Consider the following 20945-nt stretch of genomic DNA (forward strand, 5'->3'; position numbering starts at 1 on the left):
ATCCAACCGCAAAGGAAGGTCGATCAACGCGCTCGTCGTCCGGTACACCCCGGATTCATTGACAGGGATCATCATCGACAAGTCAAATTGGGAATTCAGCTAGAGGTTAGAGATAAAATAGATTCGTTTGAATTAGAGACAAGGGTTAGAGATAGAATTAGTTTAAATTAGAGATTTAATTAGAGACAAAGATATCTTGTGGGCCAGCTGGGATTATCTCCAACTGACTATATATATGAGGGGCCTCTGGCTGAACACTATCAATAAAGAGATCAATCTTCCTCCTCCCTTTCTCTCTATTTCCCTATCTCTACCCTCTCAACAGGTCTCTCTCCCTCTCCTCTGTTCTGACCTGTTCCAGTCGAAGCTCTCTCTGCTGCTCTCTACCCCTCCATGCTCCTCTCTACTGCCTGATGCCGTGGTTACTAGAGGTATAATCTAAGAAGGCAAGGTCTTATTAATCTTGTACTAGAGATGTCGAGTTTTGATATTGCTGAAGGCTCTAATTCATAGGCCAAGGATGCCTTAACAAAGGTCCTAGCCAACATGAAAGAGCAATTGGCTTTGCAGATGGGAGAGATGGCTGTGCAAGTGGTGGCTATTGACAAGTAAATCTCAGAGACAACAAGTCAATTGGCTGTTCTGTAGGCTAGTTTGCCATCTGTTGCTTTGCCATCATAGTAGCCGCCAGCGTACATGCCATCTCTGTCGGCAACCACAACATCTCTAACTATCCTGCCATTACCGCAATAGCCCCGCTTCCTCTTCTGCAACAGCCCCTTCCATCTATGCCACACCAATCTGTGTCGCACCCCCCATGCTGCCGCCCTCCACCACCATCCACAATGTCCAATTTCCCCGTTCACCATCCCCAATTCCAATCTTACAGCCACCACAAATTTCATCTGTTGTGCAGATTAATTCCACCATTGACCACGGTCATACAAGTGGTAACATAGGTGTGCCTCACTTCCACAAACTCGAATTCCCGACCTTTGATGGCAAGGATGATCCGCTCGGTTGGCAGAATCGCTGTGAGCACTTCTGTCATGGTCATCGCACATTGGAGGGTGACAAGGTCTGGTTAGCGGCACACCATCTGTTTGGTAGCACCCAACACTGGTACTTCATGCTACAACGAGATGAGGGTACACCATCTTGGTCGCGTTTCAAGGAGTTATGCCATCTTCGCTTCGGGCCACCATTGCGAAATAACACGTTGGGTGAATTGCTACACCTCTCCTTTTCTACAACTGTTGAAGCCTACATGGAGCAGTTCCAGGCCCTCTTGTGTCGCACAGACCCACTATCCGCAGCATAGCTGGGATTGGGTGCACATCGACGTTGAGCTTCAAGACCATCCTGACCTACAGATGGTGATGAGCCTGGCTCATGTGTCTGAATGTTGTGCCTAGGTTGCTGAAGGTGCGACAGCACATACACGCTCCTCTAGTCATGCATCAAGAAGGCTGACGCCACCTTAATCTACAGTGGCACCTAAGCCTCCCGGGCCACAATAGTTGGCCCCATGACCTATCACACCATCTCCACCACCGTACCCCTTCCGTCGCTTATCTCTGGCCGAGCTGGCTGAACAGCGTAAGCATGGGCTATGCTATAACTGTGTTGAGTAGTGCGTATGTGAACATCATTGCCAGTGCCTATTTTACATAGAGGTGAACGACTACGATGACAATAACAGCCCAGATGATGCGGCTTCCGTGGGCGCAGATAAGCCAATTATCTCTCTTCACGTGCTCGCAGGCATTCACACGAAGGAGACTATGCAACTTCATGTCATCAGCAACAATCAGGCGCTCCACGCACACAACAACTCCACCCACAACTTCATCAGTGAGTTGCTTGTCCATCGCATTGGTTTGCCAATTAGATAGTTTCACGCTGGATTGAATGTTGCCATAGCCAATGGTGACAAGGTGGGCTACGTAGGGTTGTGCACTGATCTGTCTATGCGCATAGACCTGGAAGACTTCACAGTGGACTCCTACGCCATTCCATTGCGCAGCTACAACATTATCTTGGGAGTTCAATACCTGCAAACTCTTAGGACAATTTTGTGGGACTCCAATATCTGTGCATGGACTTCTAGCGTGGTGATCATCGTGTCTTTTGAAAAGGCCTGGGGTCTACTCGTCAAAATATTCAGTGCATGGAGGTTCATGCGATCCGCAGTGACAACTTAGATGAACTGCTATGGAAGTTCGATGATTTATTCGCTGAGCCACAGGGTCTGCCCCCCAGCGTTCTCATGACCACATGATTCACCTCTTGCCTGACACCACCCCTATGGTGGTACCACCATATCACTACCCGCATTTGTAAAAGGATGAGCTGGAGTGCCAGTGTGATGCCATGCTAGACCAGGGTGCAATCCATCCTAGCAGCTCATCGTTCCTTCACCAGTCCTCCTTATTCATAAATAGGATAAAACATGGAGGTTTTGCATGGACTATCACACGCTGAATGAACGCACTGTGAAAGACAAGTACCCAATTCCAGTGGTGGACAAGCTTCTCGATGAACTGCATGGTACCTGCTATTTCACCAATCTTGATCTCAGATGTTGATATCATCAAGTGCACATGCACCCTAATGACATTGAGAAGACAAAACCAAATAAGCGACGGATAGAGTGGAGAAAATGCACTTGGAGTGCTTGAGGAAAATCTTGTGTTGGCGCATGAGCTTGAAGACTAATGCAATATGATGAATATGCTCCGACCAAGAAATGTTGTATATCAAAATATCATTAAGGAATACCAGAGAAAATTGGCGCAAGAACGGATGCATCACCTCATTCATCAAGGCTTGGAACATTGCTGACGCATTTGTGAGACCGAAAGGCATCACCGAAAACTCAAAATGGTTGTGGTGTGTCCGGAAAAGTATATAAACATACATGATTGCTTCTAGGGCATATCACCAACAATGCAAAGCACTTGTACTCATGTTGTGGACTTTATGACTTTTTTGTGATGTGCGTGGAGAGGTCACTGGACCAAAGACCGATGGGGCCACATGGCATATAGTGAGGTGCTTTGTTGGAATAAGGCTAGCGTTGGAGCTCAGGTTGCGCCTACCGGGCGTCGTGTTTGGTCTCAGAGGTAATTCGAATATGTAGAAATACTTTTATGGAATATAAATATGAGTAACATAAAATGATTTGTCACATGAGAAGAGAATTAAAGTAGAGATTCCCATCTCCATTATCAAATTTTTTTCGCGTCACAAGATCAAGAATTCCACACAAAAATGTATAAAGCTATAACTATACGCCTGTCGCTTATTTGGGTCACATCATATCAGTAGACGAGGTAGCCATGGATGGTGATAAGGTCCAAGAACTGGTGGCCTAACCATGCCCCTACTTTGCTGGTGCTTGCACGGATTTTCGGGTGTCACGGCATACTACTGCAAGTTTATACAAGACTTTGGCATCATAGCGACACCATTGATGAAGCTCCTCAAAAAGGAGGCATTGCAATGGTTGTCCAAGGCGGACTCGACATTTTAAGTGTTAAGATGGCCTTATCCAACGCACCCATGTTACAGCTACCTAATTTCGACAAGCTCTTCATAATTGACTACGATGCCTCGGGGACTAGCTTTGGCACAGTTCTTCACCAGGGTGTTGGCGCCTTGGCCTTCTTCAGTCGACCATTCATCACTCACCATGTCAAGCTTGGATCCTATGAGCATGAATTGATCGGCTTGGTGCAGGCAGTCCACCATTGGCTCCCTTACTTATGGGGGCGCAAGTTCTGTATCTGCACGGATCACTAAAACCTCAACGAGCTATTTAGATTCGACTTCATTCTGGACTTTCGGCCAGGCCATCTCAACACGATGACCGATGCTCTCTCCCATCGCGACCCTGACCAAGCAACACTTTTGTCCATCTCAGGGCCAACTTTCCAAGTCTTCATGCAGATACGCCGTGATCTGGAGATCAACATGGAGATGGTAACTACATGTGACAAGATTCTATCAGGCGAATTGGATGCACCATGACAGTTCACTGACAACCTTATCATGAATGGCCACCGTGTGCTCCTGCCCACATCATCCAAGTTGTTGCCGGTTCTCCTGCCGGTAGCACACTGCACCTGCCTTGAAAGAATTTAGAAGATTCTACACCGCTTGTGAGCTAATTTCTACGTCCCACAGGACAGACAGCTAGTCTGAGACTTCATCCATGTGTGAGTGGCCTATCACCGCAATAAGACAAAGACACTGCACCCTGCCGGCTTACTACAACCTCTAGTAGTGCCTTCCAACATTTGGGTTGACATCTCCATGGATTTCATGGAGGGCCTTCCCAAGGTACACGGTAAGTCCGTCATCCTCACCGCCGTCGACCACTTCTCCAAGGTACACTTCAAGTCTGTCATTGCGCTCGACCACCCCTGCACTACTGCTTCTATGGCACGCGCCTTCTTCGATGACATCATCCGTCTCCATGGGTTACCCTTCTCCATTGTGAGCAACCGAGACCCGGTATTCACAAGTCACTTTTGGCAGGACCTATTCAAGATGGCGGGCATGAGCCTCCACATGAGCACGACGTTCCATCCACAATCTGATGGATAGATGGAGGTTGTCAATAAGATCATCGCAATGTACTTGCATTGCATCACGAGTGATCGGCCTTGCGCTTTGCTGGAGTGACTCCCTTGGACCGAGTATTGCTACAACACGTCATGTCACTTCGCCCTGTGTACATCACCGTTTCGGGTGGTCTATGGGAGGGAACCGCCAACACTCTTCCATGGACGTAGGGTGCAGCAAAGGTAGCAGCTGTTGACAACTTGATTCGCGAATGTGATGAAATATTGGTAGCCATCCGCGAACGTCTTCTTCGGGCTCAACAATATGGAAAGAAGTACTAAGAAACATAGCACTGCGATGTGGTATTTGAGGTTGGTGATTAGGTTTGGCTCCTTTTGCTCCATCGTCAGTGTAGCCTTATTTGCATAACCATCAGGCAAGCTTAGTCCGCACAGTGTCTAGCCATTCCAGGTGGCCGCACGGGTGGGCTCAGTGGCCTATCGTCTCCATTTGCCAGCAGGCGTACATCTCCGTGATGTGTTCCATTTTGGCCTCCTCAAGCACAACTATGGTACGCCACCAGAAGCCCCACCTGCATTGCCACCCTTGGAGAGTGGTCGTGCCATTCTGGTTCCTACTCAAGTTATTTGCGCAGGTCTCCGTCGAGGCATTTGGCATGTCTTGGTCCGATGGGAAGGCATGGAGCTGACAGACGCTACATGGGAGCTTGTCAAGGATTTCAAGAAGGCCTACCCTTTAGTTCAGCTCGTGGATGAGTTGTTTGCCGAGGGGGAAGTGATGTTAAAGGTGGCTAGATGGAGGCTGTAGTCGGCGATAGATAGATATCAAGTCAGATTAGGATTTCAGCTAGAGATTGGGGATAAAATAGATTTGTTTTAATTAGAGATAAGGATTAGAGATAGAATCAGTTTAAATTAGAGATTTAATTAGAGATAAAGATATATTGTCGACCGGCTGGGATTATATATGAGGGGCCTCTGGCCAAACACAATCAATAAAGAGATCAATCTTCCTCCTCCCTCTCTCTCTACCCTGTCGGTAGGTCTCTCCCCTTCTCCTTTGTTCTGATATGTTCCGGCCAAAGCTCTCTCTCTGCTGCCCTCTGCTGCTCTCTACCCCTCCCTGCTCCTCTCTACTACTTGCGCTGGTCCCTCAAGTCCCAGCCAGCTAAATTATCACCACAAATCACGTAACACTCAATAGGTTTTTTGAAAATTGAAGTGTCGTAGGGGTGGAAAGTAGATAGCAGATATTTGAATTATCTGATATTTTTATCCGTCAAAACACGAATATGGATATCTATATCCATATTCATTTCTAAAATAGATACTAAAATGGATGTATCCGAATTCGTTTTCGAGATTCGGATTCAAATATGGATATCCTAATTGCTTTGAATTCGGATGTGGAAATGGATAATATTCGTATCCGCCAATCAGGGAACCAAATTTCGCTAATGTTTTAGAAATTTCAGAGTTGAACAAAATTTATATATTCTGGCCCAATCAAATTTGATCAAATTTTAGTCAAACCAACATGAATTTTGAAAGAAATTTCTAAAATTTTGGTAATTCTAGTAATTCCAAATGTGAATAATGTTTTTGCACACCAAAATAAAAATTCTTGTCGTTAAAGGTGTACGATATTTGCATACAACCCGATCGAGTAGATATTCGAATGCAGATTCGGATTCGAACTATCTGATTCGTATTTGCATTCGAGGATATCCGGATTTGTATTCGTATTTGTATTAAAATATGGATAACAATGTGAAAAGTGGACTATTCGGTCCGTATCCGATCGTTTCCACCCCTAGTTTTGTGTGAAGTTTGGCAAACCAGCCCGGGCCACTAAAAGAACAGACAAAGGTGTGGTCAATAAAAGTACAAGCCTCCATGTGCAATGGTTCAAAAAAAAAAAAAAGAAGCGGCGTTGACAATGTTAGATCTGACCAAATCTTCTTACAAAAGCATGGTGCCATAATGTAAATTGACAAATGCATTTCCGCAATAAAATTCCTAAAGATGAACATTCACAACCGTAGATTCGTAACATCCACCAATCCTGATTCAGTTGAGTATGTCCAAACAAGTCTTATCTGCAGGCAATTTCTGAATACAAACTGAACAAAGTTTATTTTTTAAAGATGAACATTCACAACCATAGATTCGTAACATCCACGGATCCTGATTCTTAAACAAGAAGTTACTGCAATAGTTGCTCAATAAGGAATTAGTTGAGTATGTCCAAACATGTCTTGTCTTCAGGCAATTTCCGAATACAAACTGTACATAGTTTGTTTCGCTGACCAGCAGAACTATGGTTTTGTTGAAAGAATATTTGGTTTTTTTATCTATTGGGTGTCTACCATGAGCATATTCAACTTTGGAATGCCCAAACAAGTTTTTCTTGGTGTATGTGGCAGCTAGCTAGAAGGTATTAATTTTCATACAACAAAGTACAAGGCGAAAGTGATTAATATGTTAGGTAATAAATAACACAAATATTGTCAAAGTTGTCCTTATAAACACTTATATACCTAATACCTTAGGAATGATGACTGAGGCTAGGAGGATAGAACGAGAAGCTCACCTTTCCAGTGAACATCGTGGGGGCCACTCCATGTGAGAAGCTAGCCAGAAGGCATAAAACTCGCAGAGGACACCAAGGTCAATGCCCTTATTCTCTTTAGCCACACAAACAGAAACGCATCTTAGATCTCGCCAATTCAAGTTCTTGTAGTTGGAGCACAAAGGTGCAAGTAGATGGCCGGACTAATTGCGTCTGGAATCGTCAAGTGGACAGCAAGCAAGCTTTCTTCTCTAGTTGCTGAACCAGTTGGGTCATCATCCTCCGATGAAGGAGCTGTTGCTCTTGAAGACCTCAGGGAGCTGCGGAGGACGATGATGAGGATCCAGCGGACACTCGACGAGTCGGCTGAGCATAGCATCCGAGGTGAAACGGAGAGGCTGCGCCTAAGGGAGCTGCAGCAGTTCGTCTATGATGCCCAGGATGCCGTTGACGCGTACAAGTTTGAGCTGCTGCGGCGGAGGATGGAAGATCAGGACAGGCGGGGCGATGGTAGCGGTAGAAGCGGTCGCAAACGCAAGGGAGACAGGAAGGTACTTAGTTCTTCAACCTTTGTGAGCAGGTCAACTCACGTGAGCATGTGTTTCTCTGGGTTGATCTGAATAACACTTGTGATTTGTAGTGTGAGGAGGCCCAGTGGTCTAGTTAATCACCTATACAAGAAAACAGAGTCAGATTACTACCATACTTTGTGATATCTCAACTGCCAAAGAATATACATGCTTTTTTTTAACAGTGTGACCCATTTGCACGGCCTTCGTTGGAGGCTCGAGACTAGATGCCGAACACCCGCATAAATCTCGGATGGCTCAGGCGCTCGCTCCGTGCTTGCGCCGTCATTGACAACTGAGCTAACTCTCGGATGCCATGCTGAGATATTCATGCTTTCTTCCATGCTGAGATATGTTTTTTTCAAAATAAGTCTTCACTGAGATGGATAGGCAGATCCAAGAAAGATTCAACTTTTTTCCATGGTATTTGTTCTGTTTTAGTTTGCAAAATCTGTTCTGTTGTGTGGTATACTTATTCATACGAAATATAAATGATTACTCATGTTAATGTTCTGATTAATCTACTATTTCTTACAGGAACCAGAAGCAGACCCTGTACAAGTTCCTGTTCCTGATGAGTTAGCAACAAGAGTAAAAAAGATCCTAGAGAGATTCAACGAAATAACAAGGGCATGGGATGACCTCAAGATGGATGAGAACGATGCCCCGATGCTGGAATACGATGATGAAATGTTGCCTCTGCCGACCAACCCATATGCAGATGAACCAAATGTTGTTGGCAGAGAAGAAGACAAGGAAAACGTCATCAAATTGTTAACTGCAGGTGCCAGTCCTGATGGATGCCAATTGTCTGTCCTTCCGATTGTTGGTATGGGGGGAGCGGGCAAGACAACACTTGCTCAGCTAGTGTACAATGATCGAAGGATCTCTAAATACTTCGACATCAAGGGTTGGGTCCATGTTTCTCCTGATTTTAGTGTCAAGAACCTGGCAAGTAGGATCCTCATGTCATTTACCAGAAGACAATTTGAGGTAACTGAAATGGATGATCTCCAAGATGCACTAATGGAGCAAGTACAAGGCATGAAATTCTTCCTTGTTCTTGATGATGTGTGGATTGAAGACAAGGACCTTTGGAATGCTTTGTTATCCCCTATGCTGAGTGCACAACTGGGAATGATCCTACTAACTACCCGTAATGAATCTGTTTCAAGAACTTTCCAAACAGTGTCTCCCTACCATCTAAGCTTATTACCTTTTGATAAATCATGGATATTGTTTAAGCAGCTAGCATTTGGATTTGATGTTAAAAATATCCAAGAGGTCTTTGAGGAAACCGGCAAGAAGATTGTCGAAAAATGTGGAGGATTGCCTTTGGCAATAAAGGCAATTGCGAGTGCTCTTCGCTTTGAGCCTACTGAGGAGACATGGAAAGAGATATTGGATAGTGAACAGTGGGAGTTGCCAAGAAGTGAAGACAGTGTCTTGCCAGCACTCAGATTGAGCTTTGATCGAATGCCAAAAAGCCTTCAAAGGTGTTTCATTTTCCTCACCTTGCTTCCAAAAAGATACCTTTTCTTGCAAGACAATGTCATAAATCTGTGGATGTCTATGGATGTCCTCAAGCAAGGTGGTCGCAAACGGCTAGAAAATATTGGCAGCTTGTACTTTGATGATCTGATACAAAGGACAATGATACAGCGAACCCAATCTGATGATGGATTTGAGTGTTTCATCCTGCATGATCTCATCCATGATCTGCTACAGTTTGTCGCAGGTGAAGATTTCCTGAGAATAGACACCCAGTACTCCAATGGATTAGCTCAAAGTTATCGATATTTATCATTGGTTGCTAGTTCCTCCGATGCTAATGTAATGTTGCATTCAGCACATATTCCAGAAGGCCTCAGAATATTTCAAATTGTCAATGCAACAGACAACTCAAATTGCTATTCCAAGTTGTTCTCCTTCAATATAAATGTGGCAATTGCTGATCCACTATGGAAAAGTTTCGGACAACTACGAGTTTTAGATTTTAGTCACACTGGACTCAAGACATTGCCAGATTCAATTGGAGACTTAAAACTGTTAAGGTACCTTTCGCTTTTCAAAACGCAAATTACATATATCCCTGAATCTGTCTGCGGCCTGCTAAACCTCAAGGTCTTGGATGCAAGAACATACAGTCTAGTTGCTATTCCACAAGGAATCAAGGACTTAATCAATCTCCGCCATCTACTGTTCGAGCAACGATCCCCGTTATGCATGCCAAGTGGGGTTGGACAATTGACGAAGCTGCAGTCCTTGTCAAGGTTTAGCATTGGAAGTGGGAGCTGGCATTGCAACATTGCGGAGCTACACGGCCTTGTGAACATCCGTGAAGAGCTGTTTATTACTGGACTAAGGAGAGTAAGCAATGTTGATGACGCACAAACTGCTAATCTGGTCAGTAAGAAACACTTGCAAAAACTGACAATGGAATGGGCCGATGGATCATTGCCTGGCAGATGCAGCCATCATTCTGGAAATGAAACAGACCTTGTCATTACACCAGAGTTGGAGGAGGCAGTTTTTGAGAGCTTCCGGCCACACCGGAACCTGAAGGAGTTGGAGGTAGCCAACTATGGCGGCTACAGATATCCGAGCTGGTTAGGGCATTCTAGCTTCTCCCAACTGACAAAGATAACTCTGCATGACCAAAGGTGTGAATTCCCTCCTCCACTGGGCCAATTGCCTCAGCTCCTTGAGCTCTCCTTGCAATGGATGAGAGGTGTTCAGCACCTCGGGAAGGAGTTCTGTGGACAAGGTGATACAAGAGGCTTCCCTTCGCTGAAGGATCTGGAGTTCGAGAACATGCCAACTTGGGTGGAATGGTCTGGAGTAGCTGATGGTGACTTCCCTTGCCTCCATGAACTCAGAATTAAGGAAAGCATTGAACTAAGGTATCTTCCACAACGTCTGTCTTCCTCCTTGTCAAAATTGGTGATCAAGAACTGTGATAAGCTACACAAGCTTCCAGCTCTTCCAAACCTTTCTAGTTTGATTCTAAAGGGAAAACTCAATGAAGAGTTATTTTCTGACCTGGACTTGCCGTTGCTGAGAGCATTGAAGGTGTCTCTTTCTCACAACATTGAGTGCATCCTGCTTCAGAACCTGCCATCGCTAGAGCTTCTGGTGATTCGCACATGCCGGAAGCTGCAGGCATTAGGGGGCCTTAGAAATCTGCGATCACTCAAGCTATTGAACATTATAGCATGCCCAAAACTGCATCTCACATGTGATCAGCCTCTTCCCCAACAGCTCGAGCGGCTTAGTATCTTAAAATGTCCACAGCTAGAAGACTGGTTGGAACTCCAAAATGCAGAACTCTATGATGAGGTATGTTATGTCTTACCTTTAGCAAAATTTGATTTATGACATTTTACAGAATCTTTGCTCATTAAAAGCTTTTTTGGTTTATATTGTTCGCAGCTACAGCCTGATCATGTAAGCGATGAAGACCGAGAAGCTCTTGAAGTGCTGTGGGATGACACAGATGACGAAGTTCAGGAAGAGTTCTTAGATATAGCTGAGGAAGAGGATGATGATGGTGATGAATCAGACATCGGTCCATTAGGTTTCAGCATTGATGACGATGACCAGGACAATTAGAGAACCTAAAATTGCTGAGCCAAGGAAAGTTGATCAGCCATTGCACGATTAGTTTCATATTTGAACATGGATTAAGATGTAAGGCATAAAAATGTCTCTGCAACGAGATTTCTGGTGAGGGAGGGGTATGAATGTGAGCCTCACCCGTAGAAGTTAAAACCGATGGTAACATAGGTAGACCATTTTTACTCGTTCATATGGACTTGGGAGTGTGCTCTGCTCGCTCTTCTCATCTTGATAATTCTGAATGTTGGGAATCGGCAGTTCGCAGCTCACAGGCGCGCCAGCGACCTACTGACGAAAATCAGCGAGTTGCTGGGTGTGCTACAGTTGCTAACGAAACTGAAGAAACTCTGAATTTTGCTCTGGGAATTTTGGTGCTGCCCCAATCGCAGCCTTTTGATATCTTCCTGTTCCTTTTATTAGCAAAAAGTGTGAAACGGGTTGGTGACGTCCTACGAAGGGGAGAAGGTTGAATTAGAATATCTAAAACTAATCGGCTCTAAAAACTTAACAAGATAAATCTATATCAAATTCTATCTAAAATAGCTCTAGGTTTATCAAGTCTACTTTACCGTTCAAAAGAGTTTGCAACCTATAGCCAATTCTAGCTGACTACTCTAGGAAGGTAAACTAGCAAATGTAAATTACAAGTATGTAAATACAAAGACGTAAATAAGGTATAGAGAATAAACTCGGCACAAAGCATTTTTGTCACGTGGTATTGATGACATAAATGCCACCTCTAGTCCATCTTGGAGCAGCCACTTGGGCTATTGCTCTCGGTCGTTACTCGGTCATGACCCTTGAGCCACCAATCCTCAAAGGCAAGGTTCGCCACAAGCCTCTCTTCCAGTCACTTATCGTCATCTTTACTTCGGAGCTTGAGCCACTAAGGCAAGGGTCTTTGCGTCCCTGTACAAGCTTCTTGCCGCCACTCCAATCGAAGGCCCAGGGTTGACAAGTTTGGGCTACCAAGGCTCACGGTGCCTGCGAGTCACCAAGACCCTAAGGTATCGACGTACCACTTGTATAAAATGGGATCACTCATTGATCCTCTCTCTAGGTAGCTGTCGGTGACATGGGAACCAGAGGTCCCCGAGTCTCGAGGCCAGGACAGCAGAATGCCACGTGGCTCCTTCCCTCGGGGACTATCTCCCCGAGGCCCGCGAAGACCCAGTTCCGGGAGGGGTACTCGGGACCATGAACAGTGGTCCCCGAGTACCCGTAGTTCCCCGAGGACCCGAGAAGATCCAGTTCCGGGAGGAGTGCTCGGGGTCGTGAACAGTGGTCTCCGAGTACCCGAAGTTCCCCGAGGACCCGAGAAGAGCCAGTTCCGGGAGGGGTGCTCGGGGCCATGAACAGTGGTCCCCGAGTACCCGGAGTTCCCCGAGGACCGAGAGTTTCCCGAGAACCTAAGAGACATGTCCGGGAGAGGGCGCTCAGGGCTATGAACAGCAGTCCCCGAGCACCCAGAGTTTCCCGAGGACCTAAGAAGCCCCTTACCGGTGGACCCCACAAGGGCTTAGCGTTGAGATGTCAATTGGTGAGAGGTTTGATGCTGCATTTAAGAGGGAGCGTGGCCTGTCACTTCCAACCACTCCCCCCACACCTGTCGTACTGAGTGCGTCAGTCCCTGCCACCGCCTGGCAGGAAGGCGTGGGGACATTTAATGCGACGGGTCCCATCGCACATCACCTTGCAGGGCCCATAAGGGGAATGGCTCGGAGATATCTTTGGTGGGCACGAGGCATATCGCCTGCCCCCTGCTGCGTCAGACTTGCTCTGACCGAGCGGGCATGCGGGGGTCGTTCGACGGCTTCCCGGTGGGCTCCCCCCACTGCACCTGCTAAAGTTGGCGTAATGAGTGACAGGACCGGCCAAGGGCGCATTTTCAACCTCCTGTAACATCAAACTGCAGCCCATGATGGTTGCTTTTCATTTATGGCTCATGGGAACTCGTGCCCTCCTTTCTAGGAACGCCAAGCCTCCCCTAACAGGATAAGGGGGGGTACCCTCCAGAGAAGGAGAAGTCTTAACACGCCTGAACAAGTTTCGGACAAGCATAGCACACAAGTCTGAGAAGCGAAGCAGAGGTTCACTAAGCTCGAAGCAAGACCGAAGCTCTAGACTTAAACAAAAAACCTTGTAATACAGAGATCCAGAGAGAGGCATTCCCAGAGCATTAATAGCATACACACAGGAGTAGGGTATTACGCTCCGTGCAGCCCGAACCTGTCTAAAATCCCTCAAGCATTTACTCCCACTAGCAGCCGATCATCTGTCCCGCCTACATCTCACATACTCGCATTAAATCCACGTACGAGGTAGATTCAGAATCATCCCCCCGGCTGAATCTCAAAGGGGGTCCCTCAGGATCCCCGCTTGCGGAGTTCGTCCTCCGACAGCTGGCGCGCCAGGTAGGGGGGTTGCATCCCTGAATCCACCTTGTTTTCTGTAGAAAAAATGGCAGGCGGACATCGTCTTCAACGCACTGGCTCAAACTCGAGCGAAGAAGTGGAGCACGTGGCCCAGGAGGCCCCAGCTCCTGCTGTTCCTCAGCAGCAGTAGCAGCAGTCGGCCCGTACGGTGCCTCCCTCCCTCGGGGACAACAGCGCTGGGCCCAGCAGGGCCGCCACCGCCGTCGCCGCAGGCGGGCTACCTAACCCTCAGCAAGCGGCAGACGTCCCTGCCGCAAGATCGACGTCCGTACAGTGTCGGGCAACGTTACTGCGTAGGCTCGCCTTCGGTGACGCCAACCCTAGGAGTGCTTTGCTTGCGGCGCAAGCACTCCTCAGGAACCCACCTGTCCAGGCAGCGGGGGAAACCCCGGAAGGCCGTTGGCTGCAGGAGGTGGCCGCCTTGGTGGGCACGGCTCACCGACAGGTGCTGGTCGAAAGTTCCCGTGCCACCTCCCACCGCGGTGCAACAAGAGCCGAACCATCTTCGGGTGATGACAGAACTAGCCGGGGGGGGGGGGGCTCCAGGCGGAGCGCCGCCCCCTGGTCACAACAGGAGCTCAGGACCTCCGCTTACACCTCAATGAGCGGAGGGCTGTCGAGGATGCGCACGTCATTCTCGAGGCGCCTAAAGCCGTGCATTCACCAGTGAGCTCCGCCGGGTCAATTGGCCCACGAAGTTCCGACCAGAGCTACCGGAGTAGTACGATGGGTCCATCGACCCCGTCGAGTTCCTCCAAATCTACACCACTGCCGTCCAAGCGGCGGGCGGCAATGAAAAGGTTGTGGCCAACTACTTCCATGTGGCCTTGAGGGGTTCTGCCCGCTTTTGGCTTATGAACTTACCCCCAGGATCTATTAGCTCCTGGGATGATCTGTGCCACCAATTTGTGGCTAATTTTCAAGGCACCTTCACGCGCCCCGGCTTGGAGTGCGACCTCCATGCCATCAAGCAGCAAGAGGGGGAGACACTGAGGCACTTCATACAGTGTTTCAGCCAGGTCCGCAACACCATCCCGGTGATTACCCCCATGCCATCATCGTCTCATTCAGGCAGGGCGTCCACGACGAGCGGATGCTTGAAAAGCTAGGTACGCATGAGGTCAAAACCACCGTGGAGCTCTTCACGTTAGCCGACAAGTGCGCCAAGGCGGCGGAGGCTCGGGCGTGCACGTTTTGCGCCCTGAGCAACCCGCTGCCGACAAGGTAGGTCCTTCCCGCACTGACAAGTGGGAAAAGAAAAAGAGAAAGAAGTTGCAGGTGCCTTCGAGGCGCCTAAAGCCGTCCCTCCCCTTCTTCGGGGTGACACCGGGGCATACACTACCCCTCGTGCAGGTCGAGCTGCCTGTCACTTTTAGGAGCCGGGACAATTTTCGGATGGATAACGTCATCTTCGACATCGCGGAGGTCCCTCTGCCCTACAACGCAATCCTCGGGCGCCCGGTGCTCGCCCGGTTCATGGTGGTGACGCACTACGCCTACCTCACGGTCAAGATGTCAGGCCCTGCTGGCCCCATCTCCGTGCCCGCCGAGATCGGCAGCGCCATCTTCTGCGTTGAGCAGTTATGCTCGGCCTTGGTCTCTGCTCGAGCCGAGGTCAAAGGACACCCAGGGGGCCTGGGACCCTCTTCATCCAAACCCCGACTCGCTACCGACGACTCCATCCCCACGAAGGAGGTCGTGGTGGGTGAAGACTCGTCTCAGGTCATCCGAATCGGCGGTTACCTGGGCGACTAATAGGAAAGCGCACTCGTCGCCTTCCTCCGGGATAACGCTGACGTGTTTGCATGGCAGCCGTTAGATATGCCCGGAATCCCTAGGGAGGTGATCGAGCACCACCTTGCTGTGCGCCCTGACGCACGGCCTGTGAGGCAGAAGATCCGGCGGCAGGCGCCCGAGCGCCAGGAGTTCATTTGGGAGCAAGTCAGCAAGCTCCTCAACGCCGACTTCATCCGAGAGGTTCTCCACCTTGAGCGGCTGGCCAACCCAGTCATCGTCCCGAAGGCCAACAGCAAGCTACGTATGTGTGTCGACTACACCGACCTTAATAAGGCTTGTCCAAAAGATCCTTTTTCTTTACCCCGCATAGATCAGATTGTAGATTCCACTGCAGGATGCGATCTTTTGTGTTTTTTAGATGCAAATTCAGGTTATCACCAAATTCGCATGGCTAAACAGGATGAAGAAAAAACATCTTTTATTTCCATGGTGGGGACCTATTGCTATGTGTCAATGCCTTTTGGTTTGCGCAACGCTGGGTCTTCATTCCAGCGGGTCGTGCACATTACCCTTAATACACAGGTTGGTTGCAACGTCGAAGCTTATGTCGACGACCTCGTGGTCAAGTCGCGAGACTGGGCCACCCTGCTGGATGACTTAGCCGAGACTTTCAATAGTCTCCGCACCACCCACCTGAAGCTCAACCCCGAGAAGTACGTCTTTAGGGTACCCAAGGGCAAGCTCCTCGGTTTCTTGGTTTCTAGCTGAGGAATCGAGGCCAATCCGGAGAAGATCTGAGCCATCGAGCATATGCGTCCCCCGGCCTAGCTCAAAGAGGTCCAGCGTCTCGCTGGCTGCATGGCGGCCCTGGGGCGCTTCATCTCCAAGCTCGAGAAGCGAGGGCTCCCGCTCTTCAAATTGCTGAAGAAGACCAGTCATTTTGACTGGACACCGGAGGCCGAGCAGGCCTTCCAAGACTTGAAGAAGTATCTCACCTCACTGCCCAAGCTCCTGGCCACCCCCGAGCAGCATACAGGTCTCGGGGTTCCTCCCGACCAGGGAGTCGAGCCTGAGACTACAACTCCTCCCGATTAGGGAGTCGAGCCCGAGACCTCGGCTCCTCCCGACCAGGGAGTCGAGCCCGAGACCTCGACCGGCCCCGACCGCTGCGCCGAGCTCGGGGGCTGCGACAAGTCCTCGGGTGAGGCCATAGTCCAGGCCCGCCAGACACAACGACCGGTGTACTTCGTTAGTGAAGTCCTTCGAGACGCTAAGACAAGATACCCCCAAGCCCAGAAGATGCTTTATGCAGTGCTCATCGCTTCCAGGAAGCTGCGCCACTATTTCCAGGTGCACAAGGTCTCGGTGGTAACCACATACCCACTGGGGCCGATCCTGCGGAACCGAGAAGGCACTGGGCGCATTGTCAAGTGGGTGGTCGAGCTCGCAGAATTGGATCTGCACTTCGTTAGCCACCAGGCAATCAAAAGCCAGGCTCTGTCCGATTTTGTGGTGGAGTGGGCCAGTCCCGAGATCGATAATAAAGAGTTGTCCGCATACATCGGGCAAGATGGGCCCGGGTACTGGGTCATGCACTTTGACGGCTCCCTCATGGTGAAAGGCGCGGGGGCTGGAGTGGTGCTCACCTCCCCAACGGGTGAAGTACTCCAGTATGTCGTGCTCACACGGCCATCCGTCTTGCCTGCCGACCAGGATGAAGGGGAACCCTCGAGCCTAGTTGGGGGAACCCAGGCAGCACCCTCAGTGGGAGGTCCCGTCAGGGTGCCGCCGCCCGGTGAGTGCGCTGCGCTTGCTGGTAGTTCTTAAGATGCCTCATGGATCGACGAGATCCGAGGGTACTTGAAATAAAACATCCTTCCCGGGGATGATGCCTCTTTGGAGAGGATTGCATGGCAGTCCAAATGCTATGCCATAGTAGATGGGGATCTCTACCGTCGCGGCACGGATGGTGTCCTCCTGAAATGCATCACCCAGGCAGAAGGCAGTGAGCTCCTCACTGAGATCCATGAGGGTGAGTGTGGTGGCCATGCATCGTTCTGCACGCTGGTCAGGAAGACCTTTCGGCAAGGCTTCTACTGACCTACAGCTCTCCAGGATGCTTCCGAGTTGGTTCGGCGCTGCAGGGCGTGCCAGTTCCACGCAAAGCAAATTCACCAGCAATCGGGGGCTGGACATCTTGGGTCCATTCCCCCGAGCAATCGGGGGCTATGAGTACCTCTACATCGCTATCGACAAGTTCACCCAATGGCCAGAGGCGGTCCCAGCTGTCAAGGTTACCAAGAACACAGCGATCCAATTCATCCACGGTATCACAAGTCGCTTCGGCGTCCCGAACACAATCATCACCGATAATGGCACCTAGTTCACAAGTGCCATGTTCGGGGAATACTGCGAGGACCTCAGGATTAAGCTTTGCTTCATCTCTGTCGCTCATCCTCGGAGCAACGGGCAAGTCGAGCGTGCAAATGCCGAGATACTGAAGGGGCTCAAAACCCGGACCTACGATGTGCTAGCAAAGCATGGGAAAGGGTGGATTGACGAGCTGCCTGCTGTGTTATGGGCCAACCGGACCACGCCAAGCCGGGCCACCGGGGCGACGCCGTTCTTCCTCGTATACGGCGTCGAGGTGGTCCTCCCCTCTAAGCTCACGCTCGGCTTGCCTCGGGTGAACGTTTATTCAGAAGGCGAACAGGAACACTGAAGACGCGACGATGTTGATCACTTGGAGGAGCATCGACGATGAGCCGCCGTCCGAGCCACCAGATATCAGTAGAGCCTGCGGTGCTACCATCAGCGCCACATCCGGGCCTGGTCACTCGAGGTTGGGGATCTAGTTCTCCGACGCGCCCAGACGTGCAAAGGAAAGAATAAACTCTCCCCCATGTGGGAAGGCCCCTTCATCCTGACCGGTGCCCCGCGACAAGGCTCGTTTCGGCTGGCCACGGAGGATGGGCAGCCTCTCCCAAACGCGTGGAACATCGAGCATCTGCGCAAGTTTTATCCATAAGTCGGCATGTTTGTGCTCAGGCCAACCAGGACAGGGGCCTTCCCCCTGCCAAATTGGTCGGGGGCTGCCACCAACCATGTAAGTTAGCACCTCTGTACAAATTGTCAATATACGCTCATATTTTGAGTTTTTCCTCTAGAATCCATATGTTTAATCTGTTTGGTGAGATGCTTGATTTGTGTGAGAAAAACATGCTCTCTCATTTTCTCGCTGATAAAAATGGATCCCGGTCAGTATGCGCGCATGCAGTGACTGCTGACTTAAGTCTATTGTGGTAGGCTGTGGCGCCCGACTGCATGGCAGTACCCCGAGCACTACCGAGCCTCTAGGGTTCTTGGGTAATCCTACCGCTCGAACATGAGTGGTCGGGACCACCTAGACCCCTAGGGCGGGCTGTCGGTGCTCGGCCTGGTCAGTCCTACCCTGGGCACCACCAAACCATTGGACCTCTTGGTTATGCCTCTGTCTGTACACTTCACTGGTCCGGGTATTCGAGAGGTCTCGGGTCAAAAACAAGAGCAGTCTATAATGAGTACCGCACTAACAGAGCGCACCAAGCAATGAACTTTTTGTCTATTTTTCAAGCTTACAGATCAATACTCGAGAACCAAGCAGCTCGACTACAAGGGCCTCAGTGCCCAGGGCACTGCTCGAGCCTCTGGGGTCCTCTGGTAATCCTACCGCTCGGACATGAGTGGTCGGGACAGCCTAGGCCCTGGTTCCATTACCGGATTTCCAGTCCTCGGGTGCTAAAAAGACGTTATGGGGGCTTAGGCGCTCTGCACAAGGGAACCCATGTTCCCGGGCGCCCCGAGCTCAGGGCATCTACCCTTTCCTGAACCGGTCAACCGGAAGGCTGAAAGCTACCCAGTGAGTTACTAAAGTTATATGAATTTCCTTTCATATATACGCAATAAACTATTTTTCCCGAGTTATCCTCAGGATCCTCACATGCTAATCTATTCGGCGAGATGGTCTCCTCGCGCGCAAAACCCCGCCCACATGCACGCTTTTCCAAAACGACAAAAACAGACAGTAGTCGGTGTACCGTACAGGCGGCGACGGCTGACCTAGGTCCTTTATGGTGGCCGTGGTGCCCGGCCGGCTTGGCAGTACCCTGCGCACTACCGAGCCTCTGGGGTTCTCGGGTAATCCTTCCACTTGAACATGAGTGGTCGGGACCGCCTAGACCTCAGGGGCGGGCTGTCGGTGCTCGACCTAGTCAGTCCTACCCCGGACACCACCAAACTGTGGGGACTCTTGGTCGCGTTTCCACCCGTGCGCGTCTCCGGTCTATTTGTTTGAGAGGTCGCAGGGTGAAAAGCGTTCACTGGACGTGGCGTGTACCGTGCCAGGTGGATTTGTCTCCCGAGCAAAGAAGTTCATGTCTGTGTCTCTTGACTCAGCAGCTGCGCACTCGCGAGGGCTCGGGGGCTGGATGCTCGGGTGGTCCCACTACTCGAACGATGAGTGGTCGGGGCAACTGTAACACGCTAATTTTTTCTAATTCAAAAATTTTCTCAATATTTGTTAAAGTTCAAATGAGTTTAAATATTTTATTTAAAAAGAGAGAAAACCCTATTTTATATGCAAGAAGAAGAAAATGACATAGGATATAAGTGAATATTTTGCATTCATGCTGAATTAGGCAAATAAGGTTTTTATTTGATTTTTGATGAATTTATTTGAAGAGTTTTTGCGTGGATTTTGAATTTGAATTTGGATTTGAATTCATAGGAAAAAGGAAAAAGATAAAACCTCTTCTGGGCTGCCTTTTCTCTTTTCGGCCCAGCTTCTCCTCGGCCTCGGCCCAGCCGCCGCCGACTTCCCCTCCCACCTGGGCCTCATCCCAGCCTCGGCCCATTCGCGCGCGCCAGCCCACACGCCGAAGACGCCGCGCCGACTCACCCACACTTGAGTCGCCGACATGCGGGCCCCGCATGTCAGGCCCTTCTTCCTCCTTCGGTCGGATTCTGACTCGAACTCAAACACGCACCGGCCGCCGCCTTCCAATTCGAATCCAAGCCGTCCCGAGCCTTAGAGCTTCTAGATTTTCGCCAAATCAAAGCCTGGGATCTCCTCTATCTCTAACTGGCCTTATCCCTTAAGATTTCACGTTTAAACGAAGAAACCGAGCTCAGATTTAGCCCTCTGCCGCCGTGTCCGAGTTAAACGCGCTGCGTCGACGCCCTGGATATCCCGAGCCGCCTATATAAGTAGAAACCCCCTACCCGAACTCATGTCATCCGAAAAATGCCGAGACCTGAGCCCTAGTCGTCGAGTTCAAAGCTTGCCGAGCCGCCATCGCCGCCGCTTCGTCCGAGCTCGCCGCCACGCTGCTCCAGAGCCAATCAACGCAGCCCGAGCCCACCATTGCACGCACCTGCCTCTGCTGAA

General features: G+C 49.7%; 1 protein-coding gene across 2 annotated transcripts; it reads left to right on the forward strand.

Moving 5' to 3' along the window:
- The first annotated feature begins 7208 nt into the window (after positions 1-7208).
- LOC133912812 (putative disease resistance RPP13-like protein 1) lies at positions 7209-11713 on the forward strand. 2 transcript variants are annotated; one of them, XM_062355729.1, is made up of 3 exons: positions 7209-7712; positions 8268-11069; positions 11163-11713. In XM_062355729.1, exons 1-3 carry the CDS (start codon positions 7356-7358, stop codon positions 11340-11342), a joined length of 3339 nt encoding a protein of 1112 aa, XP_062211713.1. In that variant the 5' UTR covers positions 7209-7355; the 3' UTR covers positions 11343-11713. The 2 variants fall into 2 exon arrangements, with proteins under 2 accessions (XP_062211713.1, XP_062211714.1); XM_062355730.1 differs by lacking the exon at positions 7209-7712 and adding an exon at positions 7980-8153.
- Positions 11714-20945: the final 9232 nt, after the last annotated feature.

Source organism: Phragmites australis, chromosome 3, assembly GCF_958298935.1.
Source record: "Phragmites australis chromosome 3, lpPhrAust1.1, whole genome shotgun sequence".
Classification (NCBI taxonomy): Eukaryota; Viridiplantae; Streptophyta; class Magnoliopsida; order Poales; family Poaceae; genus Phragmites; species Phragmites australis.